The sequence below is a fragment of the Malaclemys terrapin genome, chromosome 15, assembly GCF_027887155.1.
Source record: "Malaclemys terrapin pileata isolate rMalTer1 chromosome 15, rMalTer1.hap1, whole genome shotgun sequence".
Classification (NCBI taxonomy): domain Eukaryota; kingdom Metazoa; phylum Chordata; order Testudines; family Emydidae; genus Malaclemys; species Malaclemys terrapin.
The window spans coordinates 16,685,674-16,707,530 of record NC_071519.1 but is presented as its reverse complement, the minus strand read 5'-3'; the positions used below and the strand labels follow the sequence as shown (position 1 = coordinate 16,707,530).

Genomic DNA, 21,857 nt, shown 5'->3' with positions numbered 1-21,857 from the left:
CTGTAGTTAGAGCTTGCTGAATGCGCCTGACAGTATGACTCAGCAGAAATTACCTTGCACTTTCATGCAGTGTTCAAGACCCTGATAATAGGATGTTTCTACTTAGGAGGCCTGCATCTCTACACATGGGCCTAGCTGTTACCCATTCATTCCATTAATAGACAGTTTCTTCTCTACAATGCTGATCATTGTTATTTGCAGATAGTGCCCTAGGCTGTGCACTGTTTTATCAGCTGTCATGCTTCGCACTAGAGGCAGTGGCATTTCAATACTTGGTGAAGTGAGCTCTGTGGTGGCTCCGAAGTTAAGGTTGACTTGAGTATTGCTCTTGAAGTTCAGCATGTATTTCTGAGTTTTAGAATTGACTAGAAGGACGATGTTACTTATACACTGTGGATTACACTGTAAATCCCTTACTCACAATGGTGGGCAGCTATCGGTGGAGTCAATAGGACTACTTTGGAGAACAACCGCTTACCAGTGTGAATGAGGGGTTTGCAGCCTGGATCTGTATGAGCAAGAAATGGTCAGCCCCACCTTCAAGGTTGCCTACAATGAGAGCACAGGGCACTAGGGATTGGCAAAGAGGCTCTTCAACTGCTTTATATATATACACACACACACACCATTGTCACCGTGCCTCAGTGGGTTACAGCTGAGAATACCAGATTCAGGACAAACTGCTGAGAAATAGGGCAGACTCACCCCAAACTGGTGGTTATTCTACCATTAGATATACCAAGCCAGTAACAAAAGTAAACTTTTGACTCACTACAAGAAGTAAAAAATGCACTCTCCTTAGGAATACCAGCATTTATTTCACCACCCAGACACTAGCTTATGATGAGTGGTTATTGAAAACCAATTTAATCAAACAAAGGGTTCTTCTGATCTCAAGAGACCAGTGACATAGCCAGGTTAATATATAACTCAGATCTTACCCAATAGTCCCGCTGTTGCCAATCCTTTAATAGCTAAAATCTAAAGGTTTATTTTTAAGAGAAAATAGAGAGTTAAAATGGTTAAGGAAATCATATACATACAATCATTGCAAAGTACCTGTATCAGGTTTGAAGCAGTTTGCAAGTCTCTCCAGAAATTACCCAATCAGCTTGGTGGTCATCAGCCATTGTTTAGAGCTTCCTTATTAGCAATCCAACCCAGAGAAATGAAGCAGGAAATGAAGACAAAATGGAGATGTTTCTAGGGTCTTTTATACCCTCTCCCATGTGGATGGAATTTTACTGTCCCAAACAAAGCTTCCAGTCTCGGTTTGTGGAAAATTACAGGCACAAGATGGAGTCCAGGGTCACATGAACAAGTCACATGCCCTCGCATGGCTTGCTGACTCACATGAGCAAGCCGTTGGCCACATGGAAGCTAAGGCATCTGCAGGAAGAGCCAACTGGGTGGAATGAGTTTCTTTTATGGCCCACTGTGAGAGTTAATTGCCCTTGATGGGCCATCAACAGAAAGCTGTCTGGCCTGAATGTAGATTTTATGTGGTGGGTGTTACCCCAGGATCAAATACATTTGAAATACTGGTACATAGCCAATGTTCATAACTTTAGATACAAAGGTGATACAGGCATACAAACAGGATAATCATATTTGACAGATTCTAACTTTTTCATTGATACCTTACATGACATACTTTGTATAAGATTTGTCGCAATAACAGTGGTAGCAACAAGAACAGGAGTACTTGTGGCACCTTAGAGACTAACAGATTTATTTGAGCATAAGCTTTCGTGGGCTACAGCCCACTTCTTCGGATGCATAGAATGGAACATATATTGAGAAGATATATATACACATACAGAGAGCATGAAAAGGTGGGCGTTGTCTTACCAACTCTGAGAGGCCAATTAAGTAAGAGGGAAAAAAACTTTTGAAGTAATAATCAAGATAGCCCAGTACAGAGAGTTTGATAAGAAGTGTGAGAGTACTTACATGGGGAGATAGATTCAATGTTTGTAATGGCTCAGCCATTCCCAGTTTCTATTAAGCCTAAATGGATTGTATCTAATTTGCATATCAATTCAAGCTCAGCATTTTCTCGTTGGAGTCTGTTTTTGAAGCATTTTGTTGCAAAATTGCCACCTGCAGGTCTGTCATTGAATGACCAGACAGGTTAAAGTGTTCTCCCACTGGTTTTTGAATGTTATGATTCCTGATGTCAGATTTGTGTCCATTAATTCTTTTGCGTAGAGACTGTCCGGTTTGGCCAATGTACATGGCAGAAGGGCATTGCTGGCACATGATGGCATATATCACATTGGTAGATGTGCAGGTGAATGAGCCCCTGATGGCATGGCTGATGTGATAAGGTCCTATGATGATGTCACTTGAATAGATATGTGGGCAGAGTTGGCATCGGGCTTTGTTGCAAGGATAGGTTCCTGGGTCCGTGTTTTTGTTCAGTGGTGTGTAGTTGCTGGTGAGTATTTGCTTCAGGTTGGGGGGTTGTCTGTAAGCGAGGACAGGTCTATCTCCCAAGATCTGTGAGAGTGAGGGATCATCTTTCAGGATAGGTTGTAGATCTTTGATGATGCGCTGGAGAGGTTTTAGTTGGGGCTGAAGGTGACAGCTAGTGGTGTTCTGTTATTTTCTTTGTTGGGCCTGTCTTGTAGGAAGTGACTTCTGGGTACTCGTCTGGCTCTGTCAATCTGGTTTTTTTTTCACTTCAGCAGGTGGGTATTGTAGTTTTAAGAATGCTTGATCGAGATCTTGTAGATGCTTGTCTCTGTCTGAGGGATTGAGGCAAATGCGGTTGTATCTTAGAGCTTGGCTGTAGACAATGGATCGTGTGGTGTGTCCTGGATGGAAGCTGGAGGCATGTAGGTAAATATAGCGGTCAGTAGGTTTCCGGTATAGGGTGGTATTTATGTGACCATCGCTTATTAGCACAGTAGTGTCCAGGAAATGGACCGCTTGTGTGGATTGATCTAGGCAGAGGTTGTTGGTGGGATGGAAATTATTGAAATCATGGTGGAATTCCTCAAGGGCTTCTTTTCCATGGGTCCAGATGATGAAGATGTCATCAATGTAGCGTAAGTAGAGTAGGGGCGTTAGGGGACGAGAGCTAAGGAAGCGTTGTTCTAAGTCAGCCATGAAAATGTTTGCATACTGTGGGGCCATGCGGGTACCCACAGCAGTGCCACTGACTTGAAGGTATATATTGTCCCCAAATGTGAAATAGTTGTGGGTGAGGACAAAGTCACAAAGTTCAGCCACTAGGTTAGCTGTGACATTATCGGGGATACTGTTCCTGATAGCTTGTAGTCCATCTTTGTGTGGAATATTGGTGTAGAGGGCTTCTACATCCATAGTGGCCAGGATGGTGTTTTCTGGAAGATCACCGATGGATTGTAGTTTCCTCAGGAAGTCAGTAGTCTCTCAAAGATAGCTGGGAGTGCTGGTAGCATAGGGCCTGAGGAGAGAGTCCACATAGCCAGACAATCCTGATGTTAGGGTGCCAATGCCTGAGATGATGGGGCGTCCAGGATTTCCAGGTTTATAGAACTTGGATAGCAAATAGAATACCCCTGGTTGGGGTTCTAGGCATGTGTCTGTACGGATTTGTTCCTGTGCTTTGTCAGGGAGTTTTTTTAGCAGATGGTGTAGTTTCTTTAGGTAATCCTCAGTGGGATCCAAGGTCATATTTCAATCATACAGAATCACAACCATGATGGGGGAAAGGAGCTGTCTATTGCCCTTACATGCCAGGTGACAGCTTTATTACTATATAACCATAGGTACATATTTAGCTCCCAAAGGCCCCACTAATGACTGGGGCCCCGTTTTGCTGGATGCTTCACAAACACAGATAAAAAGACACAGGAATACAGGAACTGCCAGTATGGATAAAAATCATGAACCATTTAGTCCAGTACCCTGTCTCCAACAGTGGTCTGCACCAGATGCTTTTGAATAAGGTGCAAGGACCCTCCCAACCCCTAGTAATTAGAGATTGTCTTAAATTCTGCATGATAAGGTTTACTTATTTTTCCAAGACAATCCCTGCCATGGAGGGTTTGCAGTTTACGAAACAATAAACAGATGAAGGGTTGGAGATTGGGAACAACATATCAGCAAAAGGACAGGTTGCGATTCATGTGGGGACCCTGGAGTAAATGTCATAGTTGAAGTTATATTGTAACACACTGTATTTGCCAGCCAATTGGGATGTTGTTTGAATATTGGTTTAATTAACATTTTGTTAAAATTGCTATGTTGTATTACGTAAGCATAGTGGGGCAGTTGGTTGCAGTATGTGCTTTCAGGAGGCTTAGAGCAGCCTGTGTGGGAGATTACTGCCTCCACTTCTAGATTAGGGAAGACCGAGCTTGTTTAAACTTCAAGGAAGCAAAACTTTATTCTTGGAAGTGTGGCATTGGCATGGCTTGGTTTGTTACATGTTTCTGGTTGGCTGGTTTTTTAACTGGGAGTACAGGGAAAGTGAAGAGGAGGGGGACAGGCATGGGGACGTGAGTATGAGTAGGGAAGCAGGAAAGAGAAGGAAGAGGAAAGGAACAGTCTCAACTCATCTCATCGGTGTAGCCATAATCAATAGTTTTTTGTAGGCATCATGGCAGAGATGAGTTTGAGGTTCTGTCTCAACTAGTATAAAAGGTAGTTTTTTTAAACATTAGCTACCACATTTTAAAATGCTAGTGTAGACAAGGCAAGTTATATTTTAACATGGGTTAGTTCAAGGTCAAGGTGAGCCCTGGGAAGGGTTTTTAGAGTTAGGTTTGGTCTACACTTAAAAGTTAGCTTGATATAGCTACATCAGTCGGGGGGGGTGTGTGAAAAAAAACATACCCCTGACCAACATAATTATGTCTCCATAACTTTTAGATGAAGATGCAGGCATGTCAATGGAAGAATGATTCTGTCAACATAGATACCATCACTTGGAGAAGTGGTGTTCCTACACTGACAGAAAAAGGCCTTCTGGTGGTGTAGGCTGTGTCTACACTACAGGGTTATGCTGGTATAGATATGCCAACACCTTATGCCAGTATAATCTCTGTAGGGTAGAAACAGCCTCAAGCAGCAGAGAAGGTGAAAGTCAATCAATCCTCATTGTTAGGAGAACCATCATCCATCTCAGACACTTTGAGAGAGCTGGTCAAAAAGTGGCAATTCTTTTCTATGTATTGAACATTTTTATTTTTAATCCAACAGAAATAGATTAGATTTCAAATGAAAAATTTTGATTCCGTGTAATTTGAGTCAAATCAAAAGGTTTAATTTTTGGAGGCTATTTCTCCTTTCTTTTCCTCCCCCTTTCTTTCCCCCGGAAAGGAAGAGAAGGAGTGAGAAACAAAAACAATGACAACCACTAAGAATACATGAGTGTTTTCATTTCAAACCTCATTGAAACTTTTTGTTTTGATGAAAAATTGATAAACCAGTGAACATTTCCTAACAAAAAGAGAATTGTTTGATTTCCTTCTAAAGTTTTCAAATTGAACTGAACCAAAAAAAGTTTTAATGAAAAATCTGAGGATAGTGAAGATTATAAAACAGTTTTGTCAAAAAATCTTTTTTAATGAAAAATGTTTTTAAAAAAGAACTTGAAGTGAGAGGATCTGAGTTCTTCTCCTGGCTTTGCTGTGTGCCATTTGGCAAGTCACTTAGTCTGTCTCTGCATTAGCTTCCCTGTCTATAAAGTGGAGAAAGAGAGCCCTTTGTCAGTGGGCATTGAGGCTTCATTCACTAATAGATCTGGTCAACATTTTTTAGATCAAAAAATTTTCCCACTGAAAATTTGGGTTTCTGTCTCACCCCTCAGGAAAAAGGTAGTTTTTAACTAAATTTGCAGATTTATTTTTAAAGGAAGTTTCTAAACAAGGCAATTTTTAAAATTTCAATTGAAATTTGTTTCATTTTGTTTTCTGAAAACCAAATATTTTTTGAAAATTCAAATTTGTTTTTCCCCTTTTCTCCTCCTTTGCCCCCTTTTTTGGCATTGTGCACAATTTAATAAATAATGTCTAAGCTGTGGTAGGGCTTTTTTTGCTTTATTTTTTCCCTTTTCTACTCAGTAATGTTTCAAAACTTCATCCTGTTGTGGAAATTTTGAAAAGTCACAGAGGGGAGGAGTTAACAAAGTTCATTTTTCTAACGTGGTAACTTTTCCAAAGTTGGAGACATTTTCAAAAGTTAAAGTAGAAAAGGGGAAATGTTAAAAAGAGAGGAAAGAATAAAAAACCCAATAACTAGACATTCTATTCCATTCAGGAGCAAAAAAGGGAGAAAACAAAAATCCAGAATTTCAAAAGGTTGTTTTAATTTCTGAAGGTTGAATTGAAATGTGAATGTCAATTAAAATCAAAATGAAATGAAATTTCAGATAGAACTAAAGCATTTTTAAAAATTTGAATCTAAATGAAAAAATATTGTTTTATTTCATTTTGAAGTTTTCCCATGGAAAAAAATATCAAAATATTTACAACAGAAATTCATTGTTGGAAAAAAGTATGTTTTATTCTGTTTATTAATATTTCTAAAATGCTTTGAGATCCCTAAAAATCTGGGTCTGCAGAAGAGCACAGGGTTAGTATTGAATTAACCCTTTGATCAAAGGCTAATTCCCAATAAGGCTTGTTTCTACTGATTGTGTCTGGAATGTTTGTATAAGCCGAGGTTTGTGTTGGTCTCTCTAGGATTTGCTGCAGAATTCTCCGAACTCGATGACTGCAGTGGCCAACAACCCCCAGGGAATTGTGGTCCCAGCATCAGCGCTGCAGCCGGGGAACATCTCCATGACAACGGTCAATTCACAAGTTGTGTCAGGTGGGAGGCGTGCAATGTACATCAATGACCATGTTAGTCACATCTTTTGCATGCTTAGGTTCTTTTCTTTAGATGAAGAGAAAAAAAAACTCTGAAGTACGAACAGGCAGAGCAAATGTCTGTGAAATGAAAGGTATGGCATGGAACTGGGCAGCACCTGGCACATCCAAGTGTCTTCTGACTCAAATGTTGTGAAATGGGAACACCTGTCTTTCTGTTAAAGCTGAGATCATTAACTGCACGGAAGGAGAGCTCTACCTTCTTGGATCAGGGCTCACAATACGGCATGCTGGCCCCTTGGTAGCCAGTAGGTTCATTTTCATGTTACTGTCTCAGAACCATTCTTTGTGAGCTGGGCATTGTCTGTTATTTCAGCAACTCTAGTTCTGTTTTGGGTACCGATCTGTGGCCCAGGATCAATTCATCCAGTGCAGAATTGATGCGTTTTTAAACAGAGCCGTAGTGTTGATGCATCAACCTTCTGTCATCTCTGCTTTGCAGAATGTCAAATTCTGTAGCTCCAGGGGTCATCTTATCCCCAAAATAGGATGGGAGAGTTCTATCCCCTCGCAGCCACTCCAGGCTGTGGCTGCCCCGGAACCTTTGGAAGGAAATTACATTATTTTGTCATACTTTTACTGTGATCCTTTGCTTGAACTACAGGAATGGATCTAGACCCAGTTTTGTCCAGCTGGTCCAATCCTTGTGCTGGACAGTGTGCAGCTCAGCTACAAGTGTTAATATGCTCCTTTCAAAACTGACTTCTCACTACAACCCTGAGCTGCAGCTGGGACCAGTGAAACCACTGGCCTTGTGCATGTGCCTCCCCTTGGCCAGCCTGGAGTGATAAATACCAGCTGTTTCCCTAAAACTCTGCTTTGAACTATATCTTTGTCAGGTGGAGCCCTTTACCAGCCTGTAACTATGGTAACATCTCAGGGCCAGGTGGTAACCCAAGCAATCCCACAAGGAGCCATACAGATCCAGAACACACAGGTAAGATGAGTGGGACCAAGAGGCCTGGCTTCTTTAAAGTTTTAAAAGGGGAACAACTACAGGGAAAGAGCTTAATCATTTTTCATTCATCCACTACTCTCACATCTCCATCTGCCCCCACAATCTCCTTTCATGCCCTGTCTCAGCTCCTGCTCTCTCTGTCACATGCTTTCTCTCACACTCTTTTTGCACATGAACTCACGTTCCCTCCTCTCACACTCTCCCCTCCTTGCTATCTTGTGCTCTCTCCCCTCTCACACTCACTCCTGCTTTCTCACCTAAATTGTACAGGCAGGCTCACTTACAAACAGCTGCCACTGCTTTTAGCAGATTTTAGGTCCAGCAGTTCCTGACAATATGCTTAGCAATGAGGAGCCAAACATTCTGTCAGAGTGCAGACAGCTCTCATTAAAATGATTGGGGGTTATGTACTCACACATGATCAGACCTGGGACATCCAGCCAGACCGATGGATAATGCAAGTGTGATGGGCTGTCAAAGGGAGATCTGAGTTTGATCCTGCACTAACACTCTGGCTTCTTAGTAAGCAGGGCCGGGTCCAGGCACCAACTTCTCAAGCAGGTGCTTGGGGCGGCCGCTCCAGAGAGGGGCGGCAGGTCCAGGTATTCGGCGGCAATACGGCGGACGGTCCCTCACTCTGCCTGGATCATAGCTTTTTTTAGATCACGATCACAGCTTTTTTTTTTTTTTTTGGTTTTGGCTGCTTGGGGTGGCCAAAACCCTGGAGCCGGCCCTGTTAGTAAGTAACTGACCCCTGACGTGTGAACATCATTGAGGAGATGCAGACTCATGACCAGCCTGTGTGAAATAAGTCAAAGAAAGGCTCTGATTTACTTGGGGTTGGTCCTGCTTTGAGCAGGGGGTTGGACTAGATGACCTCCTGAGGTTTTCTTCCTACTCTAACCTTCTATGATTCTATGATAATCCACTTCTGATGGGCAGGGTGATTCAGTAAAGTTATTCTCTGACCTTATGGCAATAGATTTGACAGAATGATGGAGTCCTGTGCTTGCCCTATATGAATACAAATTTCAGCAAGTCTTTTTAGGATCTGAATCCCAAATATTTATGTGCTTCTGCTGTGGTTAGCTACATTAGCTTAGCAGTGGGCTGCCTCATCCAAGAGTCCTGAACTAGCTAGGGCCTAATGTGTGAGAGTTCAGGGTCTGGTAATAAGAACTGCCCTCTACTGAAATAAAGCTCTCTTCCTCCAGAGCTCTTTGGCAGTTCAGTGTTGCAGAGCTTTGAAGCTTGGGAGAGCAAAGCTCCTTATTTAGTTTTCTCTTTAAAAAATAGAACTATACACACAGAATGCAAACAATACTACATAAAGCTAATGCTAAAATTACAGTTAATCACGCAAAAGTCAAGAGAGGTTAAACTAAAGGTTGCTCACACAACTGTAACTCTGCCTCTTTGGTTGAATGCATTATAAATACGGGGACAGATTCGCCCAAGTGCTCCTGTTGTGTTGCACGACTCTTATGATGCAAAGCAGCCAGGGCCGGCTTTAGCAGGTGCGGGGCCCCACGCCGGGACATGAATTGTCTCATGCCCCCCCGCCCCAACTCCGCCCCTGCCCTGCCCCTCCCTGCCCCATTGGATCCCTTCCCAAATCCCCTCCCTGTCCCCGCCCCCTCCCTGCCCCGTTGGATCCCTCCCCAAATCCCCGCCCTGTCCCCGCCCCCAGCCCCGCCCCCTCACTGTCCCATTGGATCCCTCCCCAAATCCCCATCCTGGCCCCGCATCTTCCCCAAGCACGCCGCATTCCTCCTCCTCACCCCTCCCTCCCAGGCTTGCGCTGATCAGCTGTATGGCGGTGCAAGCGCTGGAGGGAGGGGGGAGAAGCAGGATGCGGCTTTTTTTTCCCCGCTCCACCGGCAGCCCTGGACATTGCGGGGCCCTCTTAAGCATGGGCCCCATTCCGGGGAATCGGCCGAATCGGCTTAAAGCCGGCCCTGAAAGCAGCTATAAATCCATTTAAGCAGCGACTTAAGCTAGGTTTACAGCTGCTTTGCATCAATCACAGTGGTGCAAAGCAGCTGGAGTGTAGCGGTGAATCTGGCTCAGTCTTTAATTACATGACCATACACTATTTCTCCAGATAATACAAAAACATATCATTCAGGTCTTTTCTACAACCTCAGACAGACACGTATAACATCTTGTAGTGCTGTGCAGTCCACAGAAGTCGTTTGTATGAAATGTATGTGGAACACACACTTAGACAACATGCCATGAACAACAAAGAGTCATAACAATGAAGAATCATAATGAAAACGCATTGGCTTTCACAGGGGTTTAAAATTAAATGATAAACTCTTCCATCAGGAATACAGGTATATTTGATGTCCGTTTATAGCAAAAAAATCAGTTTTCTATTTACTTGAACTGGTCTAGCTAGAAATGTATTGATAACTTTCAAGCCGAGTGTAAATTCTGTACTTGGTTTACCATGCACTGAAGAGACAATATTTAAAAGAACAAACATTCAAAAGCAATTATGGCCTAGTTGGCAGATGCGAGGCAATAGAAGCTGTGGATGCCCGGCACTTCTGAAAGTCATGTCCTTAACAAAGAAAGATGAATGCATTGATTCTCAGAGTGTTCAGAAATGCAGAGAGTTACAGTGAAAAAAGACACAATAATTAACCTTTTATTGTAAGGAATTCCACACAGGCATTTCTCTGAGATATCCCTCAGTTTGGTTCATTCCAGAGCTACAGCTAAGGTGATTATCAGATATTTTAATGTGAATTTGAGCAATTTACTGTAGGATTATAGACAGACTTTAAGGTCAGATGGGACCATCAGGATCATCTAGTCTGACCTCCTGCACATCACAGGCCACAGAACCTCTGGCTGAGTTCCTGAAGTCCTCAAATGATGGTTTAAAGACTTCAAGTTACAGAGAATCCACCATTGACACTAGTTTAAACCTGAAAATGACCCATGCCCTGCTTGACGCAACAGCAAATTTTTGAATTATCTGCATTGTATAGAACAAAAAATGATACAACAATATACAGCAGTGCACAGGATAATACATCTGTCCTGTCAACAAAAGATATCACCATAATCACTCATCCACAGCTCCCACGCACATGAATTATGGAGCTCAGTAAAAAGGTTCATTTGTTTTATTGTTCATCACTAGTTTGTTTCCTTTGTATTCCCCCTCCCTTTTCATAAATTATAGGCATTTGCAGAAACTGATTCAGAATACTGAGATTTGTATTCACTGTGCTAAAAAACTTTCCCAGCCTTCCATTGGAAGTCCATAGAGACAGAGTTAAACCTAGCTGACAGATGTTTGTGCTTGTTTCATACAAAAAACTATATCGAAAGGTAAGGGTTGCAGATTTAAGCACTCAAAGTAAGGTTGTCTGTGCAACCTAACTATATGCCTCTTTCGTAACAGAGGCAGGGATCCCTCTGTTTCCATACTCATGTAATTAAAGACTGTCATAATACACACAGAGAAGCAGAATTAAGGTTGCATGGGTGTTTCCTACCCAGTTAGTGTTTGATTTTGCAGTTTTAACTTTCTTTTAATAAAGGTCACGTGTATGAAGTTTTAGGTTTTTTAAAAAACAAGTTATAAAAACTGAAATTCTGTCACACAGAGCCATAATGGAAATTTTTAAGAGCAGGTTAGACAAATACCTGTCCAGGATGGTCTAGATAATACTTAGTCCTGCCATGAGTGCAGGGGACTGGACTACATGTCCTCTCAAGGTCTCTTCCAGTCCTATGATTCTACAATGACTCCTCCCTCTGTGGTTTGAACCCAGTAGGGGAGCAGCAGACACCACTAATTTGGTCGACTTAATTTACCCTCTCTACACTCACACATCATACAAAACTCATCATGTCTACTTCGAGATGAGATATGATGCAGAGTGGTCAAGTTATTCCATTTCTATGGTAATGGCACAAACAATTACACCAACACGTTAAAATGACAACTTTGAAATATTTGCATTTGGCTGTTAAATAATACATAGTCATTAAACGAAGACAAAATTGGATTTCTTTGTGATCTCAAAGCATCACAACAATAACCTAAGGGTTAAACAAAATCTAGTAATAAATATGTATACGTATCATTATCATCATGTTATTCACCATTGCGGTCTCTGTTGAGACTTTGGGCATGACATTTTGCGGTACAATCCAGACCAGTGATGAGCTGTGTCACCACTTGCCCTGAAACCTGGGGTTCCTCCCAATGCTTTGCTGCTGTAACTCCCAACCTGGGCTCCTCACAAACAGCATGCAGGTCGCCTCCTGAGTGTCTGTGTATAGCTTCAGCCCTCGTCCAGCAGCTCTGAACCCAGCAACCTGTCAGCAAACACCAGCCACACACTGGCTTCAAACAGCCTTGGTTACTACCTGCAGAGTGGCCCAAACACACTCCCAAAAACATGTGTTCTGCACAATCCAGCCCTCTCCTGGACAGTCCAAGCGTGCTAGATCCATTGTCCCTCTAAGGGGATCAATATACAACACTCTTGCTACTATTAAATGGAGTTATGGAGTTAAGAACATAAGAACGGCCATACTGGGTCAGACCAAAGGTCCATCCAGCCCAGTATCCTGTCTGCCGACAATGGCCAATGCCAGGTGCCCCAGAGGGAGTGAACCTAACAGGTAATGATCAAGTGATCTCTCTCCTGCCATCCATCTCCACCCTCTGACAAACAGAGGCGAGGGACACCGTTCCTTACCCATCCTGGCTAATAGCCATTAATGGATGTAACCTCCATGAATTTATCTAGTTCTCTTTTAAACCCTGTTATAGTCCTAGTCTTCACAACCTCCTCAGGAAAGGAGTTCCACAGGTTGACTGTGCGCTCTGTGAAGAAGAACTTCCTTTTATTTGTTTTAAACCTGCTGCCCATTAATTTCATTTGGTGGACCCTAGTTCTTATATTATGGGAACAAGGAAATAATGTTTCCTTATTCACTTTCTCCACACCACTCAAGATTTTGTATACCTCTATCATATCCCCCCTTAGTCTCCTCTTTTCCAAGCTGAAAAGTCCTAGCCTCTTTAATGTCTCCTCATATGGGACCCGTTCCAAACCCCTAATCATTTTAGTTGCCCTTCTCTGAACCTTTCCTAATGCCAGTATATCTTTTTTGAGATGAGGAGACCATATCTGTACGCAGTATTCAAGATGTGGGTGTACCATGGATTTATATAAGGGCAGTAAGATATTCTCCATCTTATTCTCTATTCCTTTTTTAATGATTCCTAACATCCTGTTTGCTTTTGTGACTGCTGCTGTACACTGCATGGACGTCTTCAGAGAACTATCCATGATGACTCCAAGATCTCTTTCCTGATTAGTTGTAGCTAAATTAGCCCCCATCATATTGTATGTATAGTTGGGGTTATTTTTTCCCAATGTGCATTACTTTACATTTATCCATATTAAATTTCATTTGCCATTTTGTTGCCCAATCACTTAGTTTTGTGAGATCTTTTTGAAGTTCTGCACAGTCTGCTTTGGTCTTAACTATCTTGAGCAGTTTAGTATCATCTGCAAACTTTGCCACCTCACTGTTTACCCCTTTCTCCAGATCATTTATGAATAAGTTGAATAGGATTGGTCCTAGGACTGACCCTTAGGAAACACCACTAGTTACCCCTCTCTGTTCTGAAAATTTATCATTTATTCCTACCCTTTGTTCCCTGTCTTTTAACCAGTTCTCAATCCATGACAGGATCTTCCCTCTTATCCCATGACAACTTAATTTAATTTGAGTTACCCAAACAAGTCACAGCACTGGATTCATTTTGACTAAAGAATAAAACAATTTTATCTAACTACAAAGAAATAGATTTTAAGTGGGTACAGGTATTAAAGTCAGAAGTGTTTACAAGAGAAATAAAGATAAAACATTTTCTAAACTTAAACTAGTCTTGGCTCAAGGTGAGGTTTTTACCACAGGTTTCCAGTAACATTGCTAATCAAATTCTCAGGCCAGGATCCACTCCAAAGTCCAAAGGTTGTTTCTTTTGTCTTTTTAGGTGAAAGAGAGAGAGAGATGGATAGGGAGAGATAACATGTTTCTACCCCTCACTTTCATAGTTCAGTCACCCATTGATGACAGAGACAAGGAGTCTCACTGTAAAAGAGGTTTACGGTTGTTGTTTGCTAAAATGCAGATGTGCCTTGTCTCCATCTTGCAGTTTTGAGGACTTTGTTTAGTACTTATATGTAAGCTAAGGTAAAACACACACACATTCCTTTAAGACTGCTTGACCAGTCCTGCCTAACTGGGGCTACATGGGTTTGAACTTGTGCTACCAACATCATTCTGGGGAAATTAATAACTTTACAGATAATGTTGCTACATATTTCATCATAATATTATTGACCAGTGAGTTATTAGTTTTCAAATTATTATCTCACAAGGAATGGTTTTTTTTTACAAAATATTACAGTGTTGAGTAGGGGTGCATTTGGTCACAATGGATTACCAAAATTCTTCATTGCCTTGCATGTTCTGTATGGGGAAGATTGTTCTGACTACAGACAGTTGATTGTGTAGAAGCCCCTGCTGGTACAGGCACAAATAAGGTCTTGCAGAAGTTCTGCAGAAAAAGGACCTATGGGTTACAGTGGAGGAGAAGTTGGATATGAGTCGACAGTGTGCTCTTGTTGCCAAGAAGGCTAACAGCATTTTGGGTTGTATAAGTAGGAGCATTGCCAGCAGATCAAGGGAAAGGATCATTCCCCTCTATTCAGCATTGGTGAGGCCTCATCTGGAGTACTGTGTCCAGTTTTGGGCCCCACACTACAAGAAGGATGTGGAAAAATTGGAAAGAGTCCAGCGCAGGGCAACAAAAATGATTAGGGGGCTTGAGCACATGACTTATGAGGAGAAGCTGAGGGAACTAGGATTATTTAGTCTGCAGACGAGTAGAATGAGGGGGGATTTGATAGCTGCTTTCAACTTCCTGAAAGGGGGTTCCAAAGAGGATGGAATTAGACTGTTCTCTGTGGTACCAGTGACAGAACAAGGAGTAATGGTCTCAAGTTGCAGTGGCGGAGGTTTAGGTTGGCTATTAGGGGAAAAAATTTCACTAGGATGGTGGTGAAGCACTGGAATGGGTTACCTAGGGAGGTGGTGGAATCTGCTTCCTTAGAGGTTTTTAAGGTCAGGCTTGACAAATCCCTGGCTGGGATGATTTAGTTGGGGATTGGCCCTGCTTTGAGCAGGGGGTTGGACTAGATGACCTCCTGAAGTCCCTTCCAACCCTGATATTTTATGATTCTAAGTAGTTTGTCATCCACATTTTTATATCCAACTAATGAAGGCAAACCAGATATTGGATCACCAATGCGCAAAGACATCCTAATCTTTCTTTGCTAAGATGCACTTCTGACATGCTCTTCAGTGTTGATAAATCCAAAGTGATGCATATTGAAAAACAATCCCAACAATACATACAAAATGAGGGGTCTAAATTAGCTGTTACCACCCAAGAAAGATCTGAGAGTCATTGTGTATAGTGTGACAAAGTTCCTCCTCTATCTTGGTGGGTCCTGCACTTATTGGCGGATTTTCTTGACTCAGAGATTCACCGTGGGGGTTGGGGAACAGCCTAGAGACCTTCCCCTCTGGAAGAACCCACAGTCCAGGTCAATTGGGAGGTTTGGGGGGAACCCAGGCCCGCCCGCCCTCTACTCCGGGTTCCAGCCCAGGGCCCTGTGGACTGCAGCTGTCTATAGTGCCTCCTGTAACAGCTGCATGACAGCTACAACTCCCTGGGCTACTTCCCCATGGCCTCCTCCAAACACCTTCCTTATTCTCACCACAGGACCTTCCTCCTGGTGTCTGATAATGCTTATGCTCATCAGTCCTCCAGCAGCACACCCTCTCACTCTCAGCTCCTTGCGTCTCTTGCTCCCAGCTCCTCACACTCACACCACAAACTGAAGTGAGCTCCTTTTTAAAACCCAGGTGCTCTGATTGATTCTAGAAGCTTCTTCTTAATTGGCTCCAGGTGTCCTAATTAGCCTGCCTGCCTTAACTGGTTCTAGCAGGTTCCTGATTACTCTAGTGCAGCCCCTGCTCTGGTCACTCAGGGAACAGAAAACTGTTCGGCCAGTGACCAGTGTGTTTGCCTTCGTACAGACTCCTGTACCTCACTGGTCTGGGTCTGTCACAATAGTTATTTGAAAACAACCACTTAATGAGCAGCAGCAGCCAAAAAAGCGAACAGAGTGTTAGGAACCACGAGGAAAGGGATAAATAAGACAGAAAGTATCATAATGCCACTATATAAATCCATGGTATGCCCACACCTTCAATACTGCAGGCAGTTCTGGTCATCCCCCCATCTCAAAAAAGATTAGAAGTGGAAAAGATCCAGAGAAAGGCGACAAAAATTATTAAGGGTATGGAAGAGCTTCTATATGAGGAGAGATTAAAAAGACCGGGACTTTTCAGCTTGGAAAAGAGACGACTGAGGGGGGATATGAAAGAGATCTATAAAATCCTGAATGGCGTGGAGAAAGTGAATAATGACATGTTATTTACCCCATCACATAACACAAGAACCAAAGGTAACCCAAGGAAATTAATAGGCAGCATGTTTAAAACAAACATAGTGAAGTACTTCTTCACATAATACACAGTCAACCTGTAGAACTCATTGCCAGGGCCATCTGAAGGCCAAAAGTATAAATGGGTTCAAAACTGAAATAGATATATTCCTGGAGGATAGTCCATCAATAACTTTTAGCTAAGATGGTCAGGGATGAAACCCCATACTTTGAGTGTCCCTAAGCCTCTGACTGCTAGATGTTGGGACTGGACTATAGGGGATGGATCACTTGATAATTGTCCTGTTCTGTTCATTCCCTTTGACATGTCTGGCATTAGCCACTGTCAGAAGACAAGGTAGTGGGCTAGATGGACCACTGGTCTGACCCAGTATCGCTATTCTTATGTTCTTCAAACATGTTCTCCCATGGTGGAAGTTTGCCCAGTACCTTGTCCTTTTGGCTGGCTAGACTGAGGTGCAAGCAATTCAGGTCTCCAAGGGTCTCCTTTTCTTTCTCCCCCTGGTCATACAGCACTGCTACCAACTTCTTTGCTGCGGAAATTGGGGCTTGTCTGTCACTGTCTCCCAATTTGGCAAGTTCTCTGAAGTGGTAAACTTCCTTTCTTTGAAAATTAAACCCAGATTTTTCCCCAATGCCAAATAGGGATGACAGAGCCACATCCTTTTAATAAATATACAGCGGGAAGTATGATGTAGAAATCAGGAGTGAGTGGGTCACAAATTGCATGCACAGCTATGGAATAATGCTTGTCGGTTGTGCTGGCAATGGTGCTTGTTTCAATGCACATGTTATCTGTGTGTTCCATTTTTGGAAAGTAGCAAATAGCAAGGACCAAAACATCTGTATCGGGTGACCTAATGACTATGATTCCTTGGACATCAAGAGACCCAAAAGCCATATTGGCACATACTGGCTGAAGAAGCATCCTTGTGTCTGCTTACTCGTGAGAACTGTCAAGTCTTGGGCTTCTTCAGGACCCATGCTGCTGATGAACTTTGCTACTTCACCATTGGAAAAGCCTCCACGAGAAGTGTTTGTGTTGGGAGTGCTCCTACCCTCTTGGGTGCATTTTGAACCCTATATGCACAGAAAAATGTTACAAGTGACTGCTGGTTGGATACCAGCTTTAGAAACATTTTCCATGGAGGCACATGGCATCCACCAGTCACCTGGGGTTTCTTACATCCAGCCTTAGATCCCGTCCGGTGCTGTCTTTCTGCCCTTTTCATAGCGTTACTGCTACCATATCTGTCAAAGACTTTAATTACAGAATTAGCTTTGTTAAATCCTTCTATGATCTGTCTTAGGTACTCAGCAGCCAATTCATCAATATGTGGGATTTGTCTCCAGCCATCATTTGTATGACAGCCATGGCACCTCTGATGTATACTATGGTTTCTATGTTACCTTGTCTTAGCTTCCAGATTCTTTCAGCTTGAGCTTCCAGCTGATGCCCTAATTCAGCTTTGTCTGTTCTTCTCATTGTTCCATTAGTATCCAAGAGGGACATAGGCACAGGTCCTTTTGGGTGACGAAGAACAGTTGCCATAGAGAAATCGTCACTGCACCTTGCTAAGGACGGGGCTGTGCGGAAAACAGTTTCAGGACCGATAGCTGCTCTGATTGTCCCTCGCTTGCCAGACTTAGATATGGTTTCCCTGGCCACGTCAGTAAATGTTTTGATGCCAGATTTCTTGACTGGGCTGAAAAAGCTACATGTCCCATCAGAATCAAGTGCACCTCTCACAAATTTCTCCATTTGTTCTTCACCAACACCTGCTATTTTCAGCAGACTCTTGTACATCTGATGTTACATGCACTGCAGTAAATAGGGTTGATAAGCACCTCTGGATGTGATTCAGGGTCAGATGGGTTTGTCATATTGTTGATGACCTGGGTCATAGGAGTTATAACATGCTCTTCATCCCTCTTCAGTGCAGAGGCAAGGACTTATTTGTGGACTTAGTCTTCATTACTTCTTGTTAGGCATTTCTTTCTCTCATAGCTTTTTCGTATTCATAATATGAAGCTACGCAGTCCAAACTACGGGCATGCAATCTACGGCTATTGGAGCACAACCTTCAGTGTGAGACTGAGCTGGTCAGCAAATCTGAACTGAAATTATAGAAAGCTATTATAATCACAATTTGACAATTAAGAAGATGAAAACATTTCATGTTAGTATATTGCAAAATGTTGACATCTGCCAAATACTAAATAGCTTAATGATTTCTAAACAAATGCCCATGCAAAACCAATAAACTTTCAATACATTGTTGATTGGTAGCGTTGACCAACAAATACCACATTAATGTGCTGAAATTAACTTCTACAGTAAAAACTGTAGTTATGTGGCAGTGTTTCTGGAACTTTGCGGGGGGGAAAGACTCATTCGGGTACTATCATTCAACCTTGCCTACAGGTTTATGGCACCACTTGACAGCTCCATATCATATCTCATCTAAATGTACATAAAATAAACTTTCAAATGATATGATGTGTGTGCGTGTATGGGTGGGTACATTAAACTTCAAATGCATGGCCCTTTTTGGAGAATTGCCACAGACCTACAAGAACTTCAGATCCACAGCACAGACATCTACTATCTGAGTTAAAGAATTAAAGTGGTGGCAATAGATGGTTATCCTCAGTGTGGATCAGCCACTACAGTGGAATATAGCACACGCTATGCTAGTGGTTACATAACCAAGAAAACCTACCATTTTCTGCATTATGTTATGCTCTCCTGTTTGTATACTGGCACTGACCCACAGGGTTAGATCTAGCTCTATTGATCCAGGGATGAGGAATCAGGGATCCCTATTTTCTGGGCTGTGTTATGCAGGAGGGCCATGTACATGATCACAATGGCCCCTCTTGGCTCTCAAAACTAAGGGGGTGCTATTTATTATTTGTATTATCACAGTGCCTATGAGCCATCATCATGGACCAGGAACTCACTCAGATTAATATATTAGGATGCCAGAAGGAAACATTGTGGTTATCTAGTCTGACCTCCTGTATAACACAGGCCAGAGAACTTCCCTGTATTAATCATTCCTGTTTGAACTAGAGCAGATCTTTTAGAAAAACATCTGAATATTCCCAGTGATGGAGATTCCACTACAAACCTTGGTAAATCCAGGGCCGGCTCCAGTGTTTCTGATGCCCCAAGCAGCCGGGGTGGTGGGGGAAAGCTGCGATCGGCGGCACTTCGGTGGCAGCTCTACCGCGCCACTTCGTTCTTCTGCCGAATTGCCACCAAAGAGCCGGACGTGCCGCCCCTTTCTGTTGGCCGCCCCAAGCACCTGCTTGCTGCGCTGGTGCCTGGAGCCGGCCCTGGGTAAATCGTTCCAATAGTTAATTACACTCATTGTTAAAACTTTGCACCTTATTTGTAATCTGAATTTGTCTAGCTTCAATGTCCAGACATTGGATTATGTTCTACCTTTTTCTGTTAGACTGAAGAGCCCTCTATGAAATTTCTGTTCTCCATGTAGGTACTTCTAGACTGTGATCCAGGCACCCTTTAACCTCCTCTTTGATAAGCCAAATAAATGGAGCTCCTTGAGTCTTTCACTATAAGGCAGGTTTTCTAATCCTTCAATCATTCTTGTGGCTCTTTTCTGAACTCTCGCCAATTTTTCAACATTCTTCAAGTGTGGACACCAGAACTGGACACAGGATTCCAGTAGTGGTCCCACCAGTGCCAAATGCAGAGGTCAAATAACCTCTTGACTCCTACCCAGAAGTCTCCTGTTCATACATTCAAGTGTCGCATTAGCCCTTTATGCCACAACATCACACTGGGAGCTCATGTTCTGCTGATTATCCACTCTGACCCCCAAGTCTTTTTCAGAGTCACTGCTTCCCAGGGTAGAATCCCCTATCATGTAAGTATGAGCTACATTCTTTGTTGCTAAATGTATGACTTTACATTTGGCTGAACTGAAATACATATTGTCCGCTTGTCTCAGTTTACCAAGCAGTCCAGATTGCTCTGCATTAGGGACCCAGCCTCTTCATTATTTACCGTTCCCCTCAATCTTCATGTCATCGGCTGATATTTTTTCCTTCCAGATCATTGATAAAAAATGTTAAATAGCATAAGGTCAGGAACTGATGCCTGTGGAACCCCACTTAGAAATCCAAGTGCTCAGTGATGATTCTCTGATTACAATTACGTTTTGAGACCTATCAGTTAGTAGTGGTTTTTAATCCATTTAACGTGTGCCAAGTTGATTTTGTGTCATTCTAGTTTCTTAATCAAAATATCATGCCATATCAGTTTTCAATCCACCACAATATTATTATGAGGGACAGAGCCATAGTTTTTCTGTAGTGCTCAGCAAAAAAAAGTTAGATAAATCTGAAAATGTTCAAAGCGCTCATTTTTTGGAGAGGGCCTATATTTTGGGAACCCCTTGAACAAATAACCCTAAATTTATAGCACAATGTATACCCCAGTCCCTCTTGTAGCATAACACATTTTATGACAAACCCCTAGGGAAGTAGATTTTTCAGCACTTTGAAAGTCAGCTCTTAAACAGAAAGTTCTTCTCAACCTTAACTATGGAAGTGGCAGCCTTCCATAATACTGCCTGCACCCAAGGCTAAAACTCCCAAAGCTATGGAGATGCCATCCATTATTTATCATTTTTAATTCTTTTTGGTTAGGGGAGACCTGCTCATTTGAGACATGAACGTTTTGGAGAATTCAGTGTAAAGCTCATCACTCATGCGTAAGGCTATGTTTTAGTCACAGGTATTTTTAGTAAAAGTCATGGACGGGTCACGGGCAAGAAACAACAGTTCATGGCCTGTGACCTGTCCATGACTTTTACTATATACCCTTAACTAAAACTTGAGTTGGGGGGACCACGGGTGCTGTGGGGAGGCGGGCAGCGGCGCACGGCCCGGAACCCCTGCTGGTGCTAGGAGGGGGGGCCAGGTGGCGGCGTGTGGCCCAGGACCCCTGCTGGTCCTGGAGCGGGGAGGAGGGTTGGCGGGGCTGGTGGGCTCCCTATCTGGCTCTGACCAGCATGTCTCTGCAGCTCATAGGGAGAGGGGTGGCCAGGGGGGTTCCGCGCACTGCTTCCACCACAATGCTGGCTCCCAAAGCCAATGGGAGCTGCAGGGGTGGCACCTGTGGGCATGGACAGCACGCGGAGCTCCCAAAGCCAATGGGAGCTGCATGGACATGTCAGTGGGAGCTGGGGAGCGCCCCCCCCCCAGGTAAGCACCGCCACGCACCACAACCCCCTGCCCCAGCCCTGAGGCCCCTCCCACACACCCAAACTGCTGCTGCTGGCCACTGCAGACGTCACGGAGATCATGGAAAGTCACCAAATCCGTGACTTCCATTCCCTCTGTGACAGACACGCAGCCTTACTCATGTGTTCTCCAGAAAAGCTACCTGATGGATGGGAGGCTATGAAAGATCTG

General features: G+C 43.0%; 1 protein-coding gene across 9 annotated transcripts in view; it reads left to right on the top strand.

Moving 5' to 3' along the window:
- The window catches only part of PKNOX2 (PBX/knotted 1 homeobox 2), a 624,957-nt gene that overhangs the window by 548,312 nt on the left and 54,788 nt on the right, over positions 1 to 21,857 (top strand). For all 9 annotated transcript variants that reach the window (XM_054005412.1, XM_054005405.1, XM_054005406.1 and 6 more), the window contains 2 exons: positions 6,678 to 6,807; positions 7,706 to 7,803. In XM_054005412.1, coding sequence (XP_053861387.1) covers positions 6,678 to 6,807; positions 7,706 to 7,803 — 228 coding nt within the window. The remainder of the gene's footprint in view (positions 1 to 6,677; positions 6,808 to 7,705; positions 7,804 to 21,857) is intronic.